General features: G+C 37.5%; 1 protein-coding gene across 2 annotated transcripts in view; it reads left to right on the top strand.

The window, feature by feature from the left end:
• Positions 1-16820, top strand: part of LOC121397689 (protein diaphanous homolog 2-like) — a 260585-nt gene that overhangs the window by 82459 nt on the left and 161306 nt on the right. For both annotated transcript variants that reach the window (XM_041574892.1, XM_041574891.1), the window contains exon 3: positions 7202-7297. In XM_041574892.1, coding sequence (XP_041430826.1) covers positions 7202-7297 — 96 coding nt within the window. The remainder of the gene's footprint in view (positions 1-7201; positions 7298-16820) is intronic.

Genomic DNA, 16820 nt, shown 5'->3' with positions numbered 1-16820 from the left:
TGGGTTATGGATATTCAACCAGGGCAGACCAAGTACAATGGGAGTAGAGGGACAATCAATTAGAAGGAAGGACAATCTTTCTAGGTGCATGGATCCCACAATAACGGATAGTTCATCGGTGGAGTGGGAAATTGTAGCGGAGGATAGTGGACGATCGTCAATCGCCAGTGCACGAAGAGGAACAGCCAGGGAACGTAGGGGAATGGAATGGCTTTCAGCGAAGACTTTATCGATGAAGTTCCCAGCTGCACCGGAGTCAAGGAAAGCCTCAGAGAAAATCGTCTGGGTTCCAAAACGAATCTGCACAGGAAGGAGGAAGCGTTGAGCAGAAGAATGGGGAGAGGGACCAATTCCACCCAGGTAAGTCTCCCCAGTCTTACCTAGGTGTTGGCGTTTCCCGGCTTCACTGGACACTCGTAGGCAAAGTGGGATTTTCCACCACAATAAAGGCAAAGTCCAGCAGCCCTTCTCCGAAGCTTTTCCTGTTCGGTCAGACGAGCCCGTCCGATCTGCATTGGTTCTTCCGAAGGCAGGGAAGAAGAAGCAGGAACCGCAGGATTAGGAGAAGACAGGGTAGAAGCCGGATTGGGAAGGAAGGGTCTTTGAAAACGAGGAGCCAGAGTAGGTTGGAACCTGTGGAATCTTTTGGTTGGGGAGCGCTCTCTGTCGAGTTCAGCTTGAAACTCCCTCTGCCGAGTATCCACCTTTACGGCCAGGGCGACTAGATCTTCCCAACGGGATGGAATTTCCCTGGACACCAGATCAGTCTTTATACGTATCGCCAGGCCGTTGTAAAAAGCTGCGTGATACCCGTCGTTGTTCCACGAGGTCTCTGCAACCAGGGTGCGGAACTCAATGGCGTACTCCGAGACTGAGCGAGTTCCCTGTTGAAGATGGAACAGGCGTGCGGAGGCAGCAGTGGCACGACCCGGAGCATCAAAGACCACTCGAAGTTCCCGGACGAAGGCTCTGGCATTATCAATAATGGGATCCTCCTTCTCCCAGAGAGGCGAAGCCCACTCCAATGCCTTCCCTTGCAGACGGGAAAATATGAAGCCCACCTTGGCTCGTTCAGAAATGAACTGGCTGGGTGCGAGTGCAAAGTGGACCTCGCACTGGTTGATAAACCCACGGCAGGCTGTAGGATCACCACTGTAGAGTGGGGGAGCGGGAATGCGGGGTTCGGAGACGTGAAGCGGAGCCACAGGTACAGGTGCAGGAATAGGGTCAGCGGGTGTTAGCTCCGATAGCTTTGCAAGAATTGTTTCTAAGGCCTGGCCAAAGTGAGATTGCTGTACCTCATAGGACTGCATCCGGGATGCCAGACCACGAAGCGCTCCACCGACATCAGGCGGCGCAGGATTCTCCTCCGACGGGTCCATGGCCCGATTATAATGTAAGGCCAAAGGCCTCAGGAGTAGTGAGGACCAAGGGAGGAAAATAACAGTGTCCAAGTTCGCAGTACAGTTGAGGATGAGACAGAAGAATGGTCGGAAACAGGCAACAAGATCAGTCCAGGCAGAAGAGGTTCAAAGGTCGAGAATTCCAGGCAAGGGTCGGTACACAATAGACGAGAAGTTAGCAATGAATCACACCCAGGAGTAGTAAACTAAACCTATAATCGGGCATTGAGGAAATCCCGGAGTTGCCTTAAATAGGCCAGTTTTGGCGCCAAATTTGGACGCGCTGACGTCATGACGCCGACGCTGACGCACCGACGCCGGCGACCAATCCGGGGCCTGGAAGACGCTGACGTCATCGTGCTGCGACCAGCAGGATCCAGGGGGCTGCCATCTTGGACGCCATTTTGGGAAGGAACTACGGTTTTCCTTACAGGAGAGAGCTGTTGAGTGATTTGAGGGACAGTTGATAGTAACTTTGCTGGCTAGTAATCTACTTGATACTGCTCTGTATTGGAGGGACAGAACTCTGCAGGGATTTGAGGGACATTTTAGGTTAGGTAGCTTTGCTGGCTAGTAATCTACCTTCTACTGCAGTGCTCTGTATGTAGCTGCTGTGGGCACTGCTTCTGATCTCTCATCTGCTGACTGCTGCCTGTAACCCAATAGTCCTTGTAAAGACTGCTTTTATTTTATTTTTTATTTTTTTACTTTGCTACTATAAGAGTCCAGTACTATTAGTCTAGCTGTGTTGGGGAGTGGGACTGGTGTGCTGCTCCTAGTAGTTCAGCACCAACCAGAGTAAATTTTTTTTTTTAATATACATATATATATTTTTTTATTTTACTTATCTTACTGTTCTTTAACGTGTCCAGTGCTGTTTGCTGTTCTTCATAGTAGTGCACCAATAGTAGTGCACTTGCAGGCATTGTTTGCCCAGTGTGTTCTTCAAACAACTGCCACCTAGCTGTGTGAGCTTGTTCACATTCTGTCTAAATATCAATAATAATACCGTCTCCAGAAACATCACCTGAGTGACGTTTTCCAAGCAGCAATAATATATTCCATATCCATTGCTGTAGTGTATACGTTGACCTTGCAGGCATTGTTTGCCCAGTGTGTTCTTCAAACAACTGCCGCCTAGCTGTGTGAGCTTTTTCACATTCTGTCTAAATATCAATAATAATACCGTCTCCAGAAGCACCACCTGAGTGACGTTTTTCAAGCAGCAATAATATATTCCGTATCCACTACTGTATACGTTGCCCTTGCAGGCATTGTTTGCCCAGTCTTTAACCAAGTGCCACCTAGCTGTGTGAGCTTTTTCACATTCCCGTGTCCAGAAACATCACCTGAGTGACGTAGTGTGATTTCTGCCCTTTACAGCACAAAACGCAGCGCTGTGTCAACAATGTATTTTTCAGATACATTTTTGCCCTTGATCCCCCTCTGGCATGCCACTGTCCAGGTCGTTGCACCCTTTAAACAACTTTAAAATCATTTTTCTGGCCAGAAATGTCTTTTCTAGCTTTTAAAATTCGCCTTCCCATTGAAGTCTATGGGGTTCGCGACGTTCGCGAACCGTTCGCATTTTTGACGCAAGTTCACGAATATGTTCGCTACATCCCTACTGCCATCAAAGTATAATTCTGAATGCAAGATAAAAAAATTAAATAAAACAAAAATATTCTACCCTAGCCATTCCATCCCATTTGAGCTTTGTGGATATTTATTTCTGTGTTTTTTTTAATAATGTAGTCACGATGGGTTCTTCTGAACATTCTTTGATCTTGAAGAACAGTTGTTTATACCTATGTATATTCAGGTCTGGACTGGAATTCAAAATAGGCCCTGGGTTACACAGCGGTCCAAACAACCCCCCTCACAGCATTCCCTCTAGATTTGCCAGAATCTAGATTACCAGTTCAGGCTGTCATATATTTCTTATTTAAACAGGAAAATTAATTAAAGGTAGTTAAACTAATTTAATATTTTATATTGCACAAGATATATACAACTTTAATTTTATCTTGCTCTCTACCTGTCTACCAATTAGAATAAAGTTTATCAGTTTAATGCCGAGCATCAAATTACAGAGTCAATTATACACCATTGAGTGATGCATTTCTGTAAGGCTTCTAACAGGAAAAGAGATAATAAAGAGTTGCAGAGAGGTTTCAGAGAAAAGTGGTGGAGCAAAGGCTAGTAAATAGGCATCAAATGTCTTTAACTAAATTACATAGCAGTCTGAGGCATTGAGTTAGCATTTGTATTAGTCACAGTAGGGTTTTTTATATACAGTAAATGACTTGCATTATTCACAGTAATGGAGTGAGTGATGCTCAGTATTGCAACTTTTTTGCAAAGATTTTTAGCATGGGATTATCTACATGGTGTGAATGTTCTCTCTGCGTTTGAGTTTCCTTCTAGTACTCTGCTTCCCTCCCTTACTCAGAAGATATTCTGTCAGGTTAATTAGCCCCTTCATTGGGCAGGTGCTGATGGGAATAAGGAAAAATGTCTGTAAAGAAATTCAGACTATGGGGCAGATTCACTAAAGGGCGAAGTGGCTAACGCTACATTTCACCAGAAATCCCATCCGCAGGGGCATTGATAATTTTCAAACCGGCGTACACGACAATTCACTAGCAGGACCATCACTAGTGTTTGTTTGCACTCCAGGTGACTTTTCGCTCTAGTGAACTAGCGTAACTCCGCAAATTCACTAGGATGCAAATTTTACTCAACATTACCTCTTTCATCAGCGTTTCCTTTACCACCTCAGACCAGGCGAACTGCTAAAATAAAGCTACACCTTCCTCAATCTTATGTCAGTTACATCATATCCTGTCTGCTGGAAATGCATTAAAGTTGTAAAACGCTGGCGACTTGTCATTTTTTAAACGGAATTGCCTGCAAAAGCCCTAACTATTAAACCTTTTTGTGTTAACATTTTTCACAGACATTTGAGGGGCATTGAACATTCTTTTTAGGATGGCTCATGTGTAGGGCATTAGAGGATCTCTTTTGTCTTTATTCAGGTTCCTTGCACATTTGTAATAAAAAGTGGCCACTTCAAGCATTTGCACCAATATCTCTAATAAAGACATCTATTTCTTTAATGTACCCGCCCTATGTAAATTGACCTAAGCGTAAGAGGACTAACAAAGTTTTGCTAGGCAGAATCGCCTAATTTTGCTTTGAAAAGCTAGCAACGCCAAAGTAACGCTTATGAAAGTGGCCAGCATTCGCCGCACAGGATGCAACTTCGCATTTTAGTTAATTTGCCCTATGTTGGAAGCATAATAATTGTAAATAATGTAAACATATCTTTTGATAATCTAAAATGCATGTGTATGTTAAACAAAAGTAAAATACATATTTCTCTGCCTTCTTTTTGTGTGACTTTAAAGAATAATAGGGTTTGAAATGTATTTCCATTGCTGGACTGATTAATGCTGTATATTCTGTTTAAAAGAATATTGAGTGCATTGCTTTGTTATGGAAGGTTTCAGCATTTACTGGAGTATATGTCCCATGGGAGAAAATAGTACTTGTTCTATTAGCCCATATGGTGGGAAAACTTCACATTGCAGCATAGAAACTGTAAATTGTCATTACTTCAGTGGAGAGACCTGGTGAGATGTCCTGAAAAGAGAGCTTTGGTCATTTATCATGTTGTCCAATCTAATCATTCTAGTTATAACAGTCACAAAAAGAAAGATTTGGATAGATTTTTTCTTCTCTGTAACCCCATATTTGATTCTGTCAGTAACAGTACTCAAGCAGAAAGAGCCACGTTGATAGCAACATCAGTTACAATTTGTAATGACCTTTAATTGCCTTCTATAGTAAATTACATATTCTTTATAGCAGTTTGAATAGAAAAAGACAACTATTCATCAAGTTCAATCCCCCATTTGTGTCTTTCTTTGTTAATAGAAACAGGTATTGTATCATGGTTTTTGCAAATAAGAAGTTTTTGTAAAATCATGTGTCTTTGATGGTTGGTGGATGGTTACCCCTTGATTAAAGGAAACTTATACCCCAAAATATATACTTAAGCAACAGTTTACATTCTATTAAAGGAAAACTATACCCCCAAAATGAACACTTAAGCAACAGATAGTTCATATCATATTAAGTGACATATTAAAGAATCTTACCAAACTGGAATATATATTTAAGTAAATATTGCCCTTTTACGTCTCTTGCCTTGAGCCACCATTTTGTGACTCTATATGTGCTGCCTCAGAGATCACCTGACCAGAAATACTACAACACTAAGGGGCTGATTCATTAAGGGTCGAAGTCGAAGGATTTCAATTCCTAGTCGAATATCGAGGGTTAATTAACCCTCGATATTCGACTAGGAATTGAAATCGTTCGACTTCGAATATCGAAGTCGAAGGATTTAGCGCAAATACTGCGATCTTACTTTTTTTTAAAGAGACAGTACTTCGACTATCGAATGGTCGAATAGTCGAACGATTTTTAGTTCGAATCCTTTGATTCAAAGTCGTAATCGAAGGTCGAAGTAGCCCAAAAAATACTTCGAAATTCAAAGTTTTTTTACTTCGAATCCTTCACTCGAATTTAGTGAATCGGCCCCTAACTGTAACAGGAAGAAGTGTGGAAGCAAAAGACACAACTCTGTCTGTTAATTGGCTCATGTGACCTAACATGTATGGTTTGTTGGTATGTTTGTGAGCACAGTGAATCGTATGATCCCAGGGGGCGCCCTTATTTTTTAAAATGGCAATTTTCTATTTATGATTACCCAATGGCACATACTACTAGAAAAGTATATTATTATGAAAATGGTTTATTTACATGAAGCAGGATTTTACATATGAGTTGTTTTATGAAATATCTTTTTATAGAGACCTACATTGTTTGGGGGGTATAGTTTACCTTTAAGTGGCATATTCAATAATCTTACCAAACTGGAATATATATTTAAGTAAAAATTGCCCTTTTACATATTTTTCAATTGACCCAATATTTTATGATATTCTTTGTGCTGCCTTAGAGAGCTCCTGACCAAAAATGCAGCTCTAATTATAACAAGGAGATGTGTGGAAGCAGAAAACAAAACTTTGCCCATTAATTTGCTCGTGTGACAGTATTGTTTGTTTGTGTGCACAGTGAATCATAGGTTCCAAGGAGGCGGGCCTTATTCTTTAAATTGACAATTTTCTATTTATGATTACCCAATGGCACATACTACTAATAAAAAAGTATATTATTATGAAAATGGTTTCTTTACATGAAGCAGGGTTTTACATATGATCTGTTTATGCAGTATATTCTATAGAAACCTAAATTGTTCAGGAGTATAGTTTTGTTTTAAGAAAATATCATAAATTTCCTATGTCCTATGTTATTCAAAGCAATTGTTAAGAATTTACTAATGGTTTCATATAAAACATACAATAATCGTAATGTTTGTGCAATTAATTTAATATTTATTGTCAGGAGGTCTTCATCTTCTTAGCTGGAATTTAAAGAACAAATATGGCCTTTGTAAGTTATTGGCACAGGCAGATGCTACTTTTGCTTAATGGACACTCATAAATAAACTAGTGTGATGTTTACACAGACTGACAACCCTCACCATGTTTAAAGTGATATGTGTTTTCAATATTCAATAGCTTTTATGAAATATGTTTATGATATATGTTTTTAATTCAATAGCATTTCTGAAAATGTGACTATTTATGACTATTTATGTCTGCATTTTATTGTTCAACTTTAATTGTGCTGAGATTGATATTGTCTTATTTCTTTCCCCTTCACAGAGGGTGATGAGACAGGAGTGATGGATAGCCTGCTTGAGGCCCTGCAGTCAGGCGCTGCATTAAGGGATCACAGGAAACGATCTCCGAAAACTAATGGTGAGTGAGCGTTTTTTCTCCATTCTAAATGATATTCTGAAACTCCTGTTACAAGATCATGGGGAGTTTTCTTTCTTGATTCCCAGTTTTTGTGCTGAATCACAGCAGGTGCTCCTTATGTGAACAGAGACTCGAGCTTGGCGAGTTTGTCTATATAGCTGTTATATGTGAAGTAAGAAATATTTAACAGGAATAACAAAGTGTTGCTCCTTGAAATCCTACATTTAACTGCAAAAGTTTTTATTCTAGGGAGCTGATTTCCATTTTAAAGTAAATGTATGTTCTCTATGAAGTTTTTCATTATCCTTGTGACAAAGCAACTAGACTTTTTGTGAACGTTTCACCACTCATCCAACTGGCTTCATCGGCTTAATTTAAGGGAATTCCATGGCATTTAAACTCTTAAAGGTAACACACTCACAGACATCCAATTACAATGGTTCCATTGAGGTTAATCCATTAGGTTTTACCTAAAAGGCACAGAGGTGTAAAACCGCGATTCATATGTGATAATTTTTTAAACATGTATGTTCCACTTTATTGATTAATCGAAAATCTCCTTCTGCAAAGGTACTTTTTTTTTTTTCATGGTATCATATTTATAACGGATGCCTGTATAGTAGAGATATATGTTGGGGGTGAGAAAATTTACAAACGTGCCACATTGTCCATTGCGGGTACAAAATTGTCTGTACTATATAGATGTCACTGTTCTGGAAAGGATTATGCTCACCCATAGTATCAGGTACAAGATGACATAAGATGGGTTAGCGTAGCTCTTGTATAAATGATGGATTGCTAGAGTTGTTGCATTCAAATATCAGCATGACCATAAACCACTGGGACAAAGGAGACTGTGTAAATGCTGTATCCTCAAATCAGTTGTGTTCTGTCATAAATAACACAGGAACCAAAAGCTAACAGTATTATTATGCACCCATATGCTTCCCACATCTCTGGTTTGATTGTGAACTAATAGTTAAGTGTTTGTATCTGGGTGAGGGGATAGAGCATCTGCATGAAGTTAAGGAGCAATGCACATGCTGCTCTGTTTATATGCTGTAATTATCATCTAAATAAATATGTATGATTCCAATGAAACTATGCATTTTTGCAAATTGTTCATTAGAGCAAAATAGTTGATACTTGTGCCTTCACAACATACTAATAAACAATGTGCTATCCTATCAAAGTAGCAGCTGTACTGTTTGTGAAGTATGGCTTATCTAACAGAAATTTAAAGTGTGCAGCCCATCAGTCACATTGCCATAGCCAAGAGAAGCATGTTTGTATTCTGCTCAATATATGCTTAATAGTGACTGACTCCTACCTCTTACTTTGTTGTGTGGGTAGGAAATATTTTCAGTCTTTCATCAAGGGGTACATTTACTAAGGGTCGAGGTGAATTCGAAGTGAATATTCAAATTGAAAAACTTTGAATGTAGAAGTAATTTTTGGGTACTTCGACCTTTGAATAGGCCAAATTTGACTTTGACTTTGATTCGAAGTGAAAATGCTTAGACAATTCGACCATTCGATAATCGAAGTACTGTCTCTTTAAAAAACTTCGATTTCAGCACTTCGCCACCTTAAACCTGCCGAATTGCTATGTTAGCCTATGGGGACCTCCAAGAACATACAGCCAAAATTTGGCTAAGTCAAAATGAAATCATACGATTAAATCGTTTGATTCGATGTATGATCGGAGTACGATCATACGATTTTAAAAATCCTTCGGACTAGCCTATTCGATGGTCGAATTTCGAAGTTTTTTGCACTTCAAATTCAACCCTTGATAAATCTGCCCCTAAGTGGTTTGCTATACTCTCTTGTTTTGTTCATTTTATACTTTGCAGTTTCCATATTCACTTTATTGATGCATGTAGTAGTTCACCTAGTATAGCTTCAACTGCTGTTTTAATCAAAACATATAATGGGTATGGAGGGCAGGACAGGAGCCTAGTCAATTAATGGCAAATAGGTACAAAGCAGCTGGGTATGGAACAGACAAAACTACCTCCCAGAAGAAAAAGTTCCAAAATGCAGACCTCAGAAACTTAGAGCCTATCTAAAAGAGGGTTTTGCTCTAGCTGAATCTCTACATGTTTGGACATAAAGTGGATTGGAGCATGAAATATATTTTCTCACTTTAAAATATCCAAATGTAGGGTGGCCTGAACCACCAATTAAAGGAAAGAAGAAAAACTTCAGTCGCTTAAAAACAGTCCATCTGAATTTGTTATTGGTTTGCAGAGTGAAATGACATTAGGTATGTTGGTTATATTTACCTAGGTGGTGTCATTATTAACACATGGGAGATTTATATATGCGCTATACTTTTTTCTTATTATATATTTTCTTATTATAAGTGTAGTTATTACCAGGCCAAAATTCCCAATATCATATTTACATTATTCTTCCCCTACCCAAGAATGTGCTCACAATATGTATACAGTATATATGGCAATTTTTATACATTTATTAATGGGTGTAAAATGATAACACCAAATTCCGTGCATCACTTGTAGGATTGCTATTTTATGGACAATTTCTAATTGAATAATACGTTTCCACATTGTAATAACTTTATTTAAAATGTTTGCAACTATGCTTATTATTGCTGTAAATTAAATTAAGCTATTACATTCCCTTACCTTAACCCTTAATACATTTAACTCTAAATACATTTATCACATGGAAAGTTTTGTTGATTGCTTGCAGACTTACTGAACCCATTCAGAGAGCAAGCTACAGTATATGAGTAGTCAAGACTTTCATTGTTAAAGTAAAAAATTGAAGTCAGTGTAGAAAATAATGCTTCCCACGGGACAGCAGCAGATACAGGGATGAAAAAATAGAATTTTTCCAGCTAACTGAATCCACTTAAATTTATTAATGACACATACATTTGTGTATGAAAAAGTCAACGTTTTCCACATATAAGTACAATTCAGGTGCATTGTTTACTTACAAACAAATTGGAGATAACATTATTTGGCACTGCATTTTTGATTTGACATTATCACACTATATAATTGCAAATGTATTATTATTCATTATTTCACAGACTAACACTAGTACCAAAGTGGAAAATACCAATTTATGATAATATGGGGTTTACTTTCCTTTCCTTTGCTCAGAGCATTAACCATATGCTCTTACTTTATCTTGTAGATTACCCACTGGATTTATTTATTAACATGTTTAAGTGCTCTGTAGAATATATGCATGGCTGTGGCCAAAAAATAACCACTGAACCAAGTACAAGAGCTGTACAAGAAAAAGCCACACCTAGGGGCAGATTTACATAGGGTCGAATATCGAGGGTTAATTAACCCTCGATATTCGACTGCCCAATGTAAATCCTTCGACTTCGAATATCGAAGGAAAAATCATTTGTTCGAATTATTAAATCCTTCGAATCAAACGATTTGAAGGATTTTAATCCATTGATCGAAGGATTTTCCTTCAATCAGAAAATTGTTAGGAAGCCTATGGGGACCTTCCCCATAGGCTAACATTGGCCTCAGTAGGTTTTATTTGCCGAAGTAGGGGGTCGAAGTATTTTTTAAAGAGACAGTACTTCGAATATCAAGTGGTCGAATAGTCTAACGATTTTTAGTTCGAATAGTTCGATTCAAAGTCGTACTCGAAGGTCGAAGTAGCCTATTCGATGGTCGAAGTAGCCATATTCGACCATTCGAAATTCAAAGTAATTTTTCTTCTATTCCTTCACTCAAAGTAAATGGGCCCCCAAATATTAAAAGGGATGCCTATCTAAAAATTAACTTTAGTAATAATTTGAACAATTTAGGATAAGTAAAGGAACCATAATGATTACAATAGGATCTAGCCTCAGAAAGGATCTGCCTTTTGGTTGTCAGGCTCCTCTGTCCCCAATAATAAGACAGTGCTCCAATATAAGGATCACAGTTTGTTGGATCTAATTCATTTGGAAATGAATTAGATTTTGCTCCCCAAAATTTTCCCATGCATAGAAATGTCATCTTGTTTGTGGCTATAGGGTAACATTTTTAGAGTATTCCCAAGGATCTATTAGAGAATGAACCTGGTCTATACTTGTGCATATTTTGTCTTTGAAACCATTTTAACAATCACAGAAACAAACAAAGCCCACATCATATAACTGACCCATGTATTAGGAATACACCTATGCCAAAAGAAAAAAATAATACAATTAAAGGGAGATTAGATTTTAAATAAAAATGCTTAAAACTCATAATTCACCTGGCAAGCACTTATCAGAGTTTGCTGATGTGGAATATTATCAGTCTTATGCCATCTGTGCTCAGTTCAGTTACTGACAAGATGTGTTTTCACCCAAGCTCAGGGAGTGAATATCTAGTTAGTTACTGTATTTGGGGTGAACAAATGAAGCAGCATTTAGTTATTCTCTATTATTGTATTACAGCACCAGTGGCGTTTTCCAGCCTTCATTTATAAATCCACACAATTTCTCGTTATTGAGGAGGACGATTTAACAGGGCAATTTTCCTCAAATAATACATGGGGAAAATTACCACTTTAAAGTTTTATAAAGTGTTGAAGAAGCCAGTAACACCATAACCACTTAGAACAGCAGAAATAAAATAAATTTTGCTTTTAAATTACCAGTTGAACAAAAGAGGACAAATTAATACATATTTTTTTTCTTTTGATGACCTTTTCTTTCTTTCTTTTTTATTTAAATAATGTTCCATTTTATTATTCTTCGTTGCTTAGCTTGGCAAATAATGACGTGATTGTGTCGAGAAGGGAAGAAAAAAGCGAAACAAAAAGAAATGCTTCAAGACATTTCTTTTTAAAGCTCCGCTGTAAATTTGACTGCTCATTCCTAAAGATTTAGAAAAACAATTAAGATGGTGAAATCACTGCTCAAGCCATGAATGGAAGTTTATACACATTGATTTTCCTTGTTTCATACAGTAAAATTACACAACAGGGTGCAGATTGTTCTATAATTTCTTTCTGACCTAATTATGCTGCCCAATGGATGACATGTAACCAGTTTGATCAATGAGTGTTTCAATTTGCCAGTCTTTGTGTGTAAGTGCAAATCATTTGGTGCTAGAAGAGTAAAGAATTCATCTCACAGACACATTTGGGGTATAAACACTTTATCATTACTGCATTTTAAAATGTGTTTGATGTAGTTGGGATTTATTTAACAACAATTGTAGCAATACTGTGCAGACTCACCCCTGTTCCTAGTCCTAAATTAAGGTTTGGACTATAGAGATTTCTGTGTCTCAACTCATGCAGAGCTCCTCCAGCTGCAGAAATGCAAAACCAATTGACAAAAACATAATCACAGCCCATGATTAAGGGCTGTTCCCGAAACATGTTGGGGGATCTGCCACTTGTTTTTAATGGTTTAAGAAAGAGTGTTTTTTATTTTATGAGACTGTGGGCCTTATTTGTCAAAATCCGAATAATAAAAAAAAGTCAGATCAAACTAGAATCCATGATTGGACAGTATTTATTTTTAATAGAAGACAAACACGAAAAAATTGAGTGGAAATCCAAATCGTTACTTTTTTTTTTCATTGATTTTTTACGTTTTTTTTTTTTTTTAAAAAAGCCCAAATTTTTCAGATTTTTCCAGGAATGTCCGAATTCCAGCACAGACCACAGAAACTTTCAAATAGGATAGGGACCTCTCCCGTTGACTTACAGTATATACAACCTTGGTAGGTTTGAGATTTTCGGATTCAGACTTTTTACCTCCATCGGGGAAAAATAAATCTCGAAAAAATTTAAGTTTTTTTCCCCAATTTTTGGCATACAGACTTTAATAATTAACCTTTTTATTTAACAACAGCATCCCTGAGAGGTTGTTATTTTATAGATGAATAAAGTTTGTCACTTTGGTATACCTAACATGCATAGTACACCATTAATCTAATTTAGAGAATGGGTGTGGCTTTGTTTGTCATATGCAACCACCCTGAAAATGTATAATTATATATAGTCAGTGTCGTATTTGAGTTTGGAAAAAATTATTATTCTTTCTATGGATTGTATATATATATATCTTTTGGTGTCCAACCACAAGGAAAAAAGAATTGTGTTATTTCTAGAATTACTTTCAATGGTTTAGAGCTGTAGGTAATATTTTCAATAAATAGCTTGTAAACAAATACAAAGAAAAACCTTGTATATCTTTAGCTCTTTAGACAGATAACATTAGATTTAGATATAGATATTAGATTTAGCAGATTTAGCAGAAGGGGGAAGAAAAGCCCTTGAAACACGCTGGTCAGAAAAAGAAATTTGCTTAAGCTAACATTAAGGAGGAAATATTTTAGAAGCAGTCGTCTTTCCTTTATTATATCCTAAGGCTGGAAGAAAAGGTCATAGCTAATTGGAACAATCGAAGCATTGGGCATAAACTCTAAAATAGCTACTTATTGATGAATGCCACTTAACCAGTACCCTTTCCTTTCGACAAGTTCATACTAGTAAAGATGGAACAAAACAGAAAAGAGTTGCCTGCAGAAAAAATCATATTTCCTCCCAAAGCAACACTCCTAATTGCTTATTTTCTATGTTTAACTTCAACAGCCAATTTAGAAGGATAAAAAAAAATCTTTCTAAGGTAGAAAGTATGCTGCCAGCACCTTGTTACCAATAATTGATGAACATAATGGCTGCGATAAAAGCACAGCACTAAGAAGATAGGCAAAGGAGGTGTCATTTCGGAAAATGAAACTGAAATCCTGAATATCAATAACTCACTAATGTGATGCATTTGTTATGCTCAGATGGGGAAAGTTTTTGCATGCCACAGTCTCAGAAACAGTTGTATATGAAGAGAGAGAAAGAACAGTGTTTATATATTAAAGGGGAAGCATTGCAAAAATGAAAATTTAACATAAGCTTTATCATACTGAAATAAGAAACTTCCTAAATGCAATCAATTAAATATTCTGCATCATTTCTGAGATAATCAAGTTCATCTTTACTACTTCTCTCTTAGCATCTGTTTCTCTTCATTCTGTCTTCTTGCAGGAGTTAAGTGTCAGATATTCATTGACAGTTAGATCCTATATATCTTATAAGGGGGCTTTCTTTCTCAGCAGATGTATTAGAGCTCTCTCAAATAACTGATTCCAGCACAAACAAAATATAACAAAATGATTGCCTTTTGCACAAATCCTGCATGGAGAGAGACAGGATTTCTGGTGATTGTAATAGATTGTAATTGATTGTATTTAGAAAGTTTCTTATTTCAGTATGCTGAAGCTAATATTAAATTTTAATTTTCACAATAGTTCCCCTTTAAATATTTCTTTTGCTATTGCTCTGTTGTTTATGTCTTGGCTGAATAGACTTTTAGTTCCACTGTATGATTGGTGGGCAAAGCATCATTTATATAAAGTGAGAAATTAAAGATGTTTCGCCGTGCAAGGAATGGAACAGTATATAGGCCCAGGCAATTGAAATTCATTGCAAATTGTCTCAAAATATCACTCTATACATCACAATAAAAGTTAACTCAAAGGTGAACAACATCTTTAAGGTCAAAAAACAACAAATTTGTGTTTCTGCTCTCAGAATATTTGCAAATAGGGCAAATTTTGTAGTGGAGCAAATTTAGGCTCTTTAGGGGTGTAGTGCAATAACTAGAGTGTTTTAGAGTGACCTTCCATATGAATAAAAGGTTATAGCTTTGTCCACAGGTGGTTGCTCTGTAGATGCAAATGCATATATTCTGTCCTGATATCCATATGCACTGATTGGCACAGCATCGTTCTGCTGGTGCATAGATGTGGCAGATTTCATCTTGGAAATGCGAAAGTATGCAATTTTATGCCAAAACTTGCTAGACTTATACCAGGAGCAGAAAAAAGCAGATCAACATTTTTTCCTTAGTACCTTCTCTGGCATAGGCAGGCCAGAGGAGAAAATGCTTGGTGTGACCTTGGTATGGCAAGGGCAATACAGTTTTTGGTTCTGTTTAGCAAATGTATTAATTCTAGTTTACTTTGGTCACACAGGTTTACTAGTGCTATAAATGTATTTAAAGGTCACTTTGCCATTGACATGTAATGCATAGGGTCATATTTATAGCACAACCCATTTGGAGACAAAATAATTGATGGATATTAAGCATTGGAAAATCAACAATAAATCAATGGGATGCATTTTGTTGACAGCAATCCTGAAACTGAATCACTGCAAATATTGACCTGATATATTGGGACCAGTAGTAATTCTTAGCCATATATATTATCATTCAACACTGAAGGAGTTTAAACAAATTTCATGCAAAGTGATTGCTCAATGTATATAAATGAAGCCTTTCCCATACAAATTTTTTGAATGGTTTGTTTAAATATATAAAGCAAAGACTTTATATCACTTTGTTTTCCCTTTTATACATTTTAGACAGTTTATAAAAAGGGAATACTACCATAGCAAGCATCTTTATATTTAAAAGCATTTTTTAATGGATTTAAAAAAAAACAACTGTTTGATAAAATAAAATTGCTTGACTAGTTGAAACCTCACTATGCTGTGTGTAAGTGCAGTACCAACCAGCTGATGCTCTTGACCTTGCAGAGTGATGGGTCATGTGACTGCTTGCAATTATATTCCCATTTACATACTGTATGTATGTATGTATCATTAAAACCAGTGATGGGTGAATTTCTCCTATTTTGGGAAATGGCGAAAAATTAGCGAAACACAAATTTTGTTGCCACCATCAAAATATTTTTGATGCCGACAATTCCGATGCTGGCATCAAATTTATTTATAAGAAATGATAATCTCAACCCTTTTGCAAAGTATAGCTGAACCATACTCAAAGCACTTTTTTACAGACATCTGTAGCACACCCGTGGGTTGGCCTGAGAAGTTTGTAAATAGTGTGACTTGCTGACAGTGTACCCTGGATACCCTTAGACTGTGGGCAACTCCCAGCAGTATGTGTGTATGCCTTTAAACTCCTTACCCCCAGGTGAATCCTGTGGATACTGATGAAAAGATCAATCGGGATGAAAGTGACAGCAGTCCAGGTTAATTGCTGAATAGCAATTAAATATAAATAGCTTCATTATTGGACAGTAGCAGGTATCTTGATCACAGCTTTCAGGCAATAGTATCTTCTAGTACATTCAAGGCAATCAGTGTAAAATCTTCCCACTTTAGGGCAGAGACACATGGGAAGATTCGGGGAGATTAAGGCGCCGGGAAGTAATCGCCTCTCGTTTGTTCAACTAATCTTCCCAAAAAGCCATTGAAAAATGAAGCACTCCGAGTGCCACCCCGCCGGTGATTAGATTAATTTTACGATGTTGCCTGAAGTTGTCTGATGAGGAAACTTCGGGCAACTTTAGAAAAATGAAGCGTTCTGAATGCCATCCCGCTGGCGATTTAAATTATAGCCGGTGGGAAAGTTTTTCAGGGTGATTAGTCGCCCGAAGAAGAGGCGATTAGTCTCAGGGAGACTAAATCTCCCCGAATCTTCCTGTGTGTCTCTGCCCTTAGTATATTG

This window comes from Xenopus laevis, chromosome 8S, assembly GCF_017654675.1.
Source record: "Xenopus laevis strain J_2021 chromosome 8S, Xenopus_laevis_v10.1, whole genome shotgun sequence".
In the NCBI taxonomy this organism is placed as follows: Eukaryota; Metazoa; Chordata; class Amphibia; order Anura; family Pipidae; genus Xenopus; species Xenopus laevis.
This window is presented reverse-complemented; position numbering and strand designations above follow the sequence as displayed.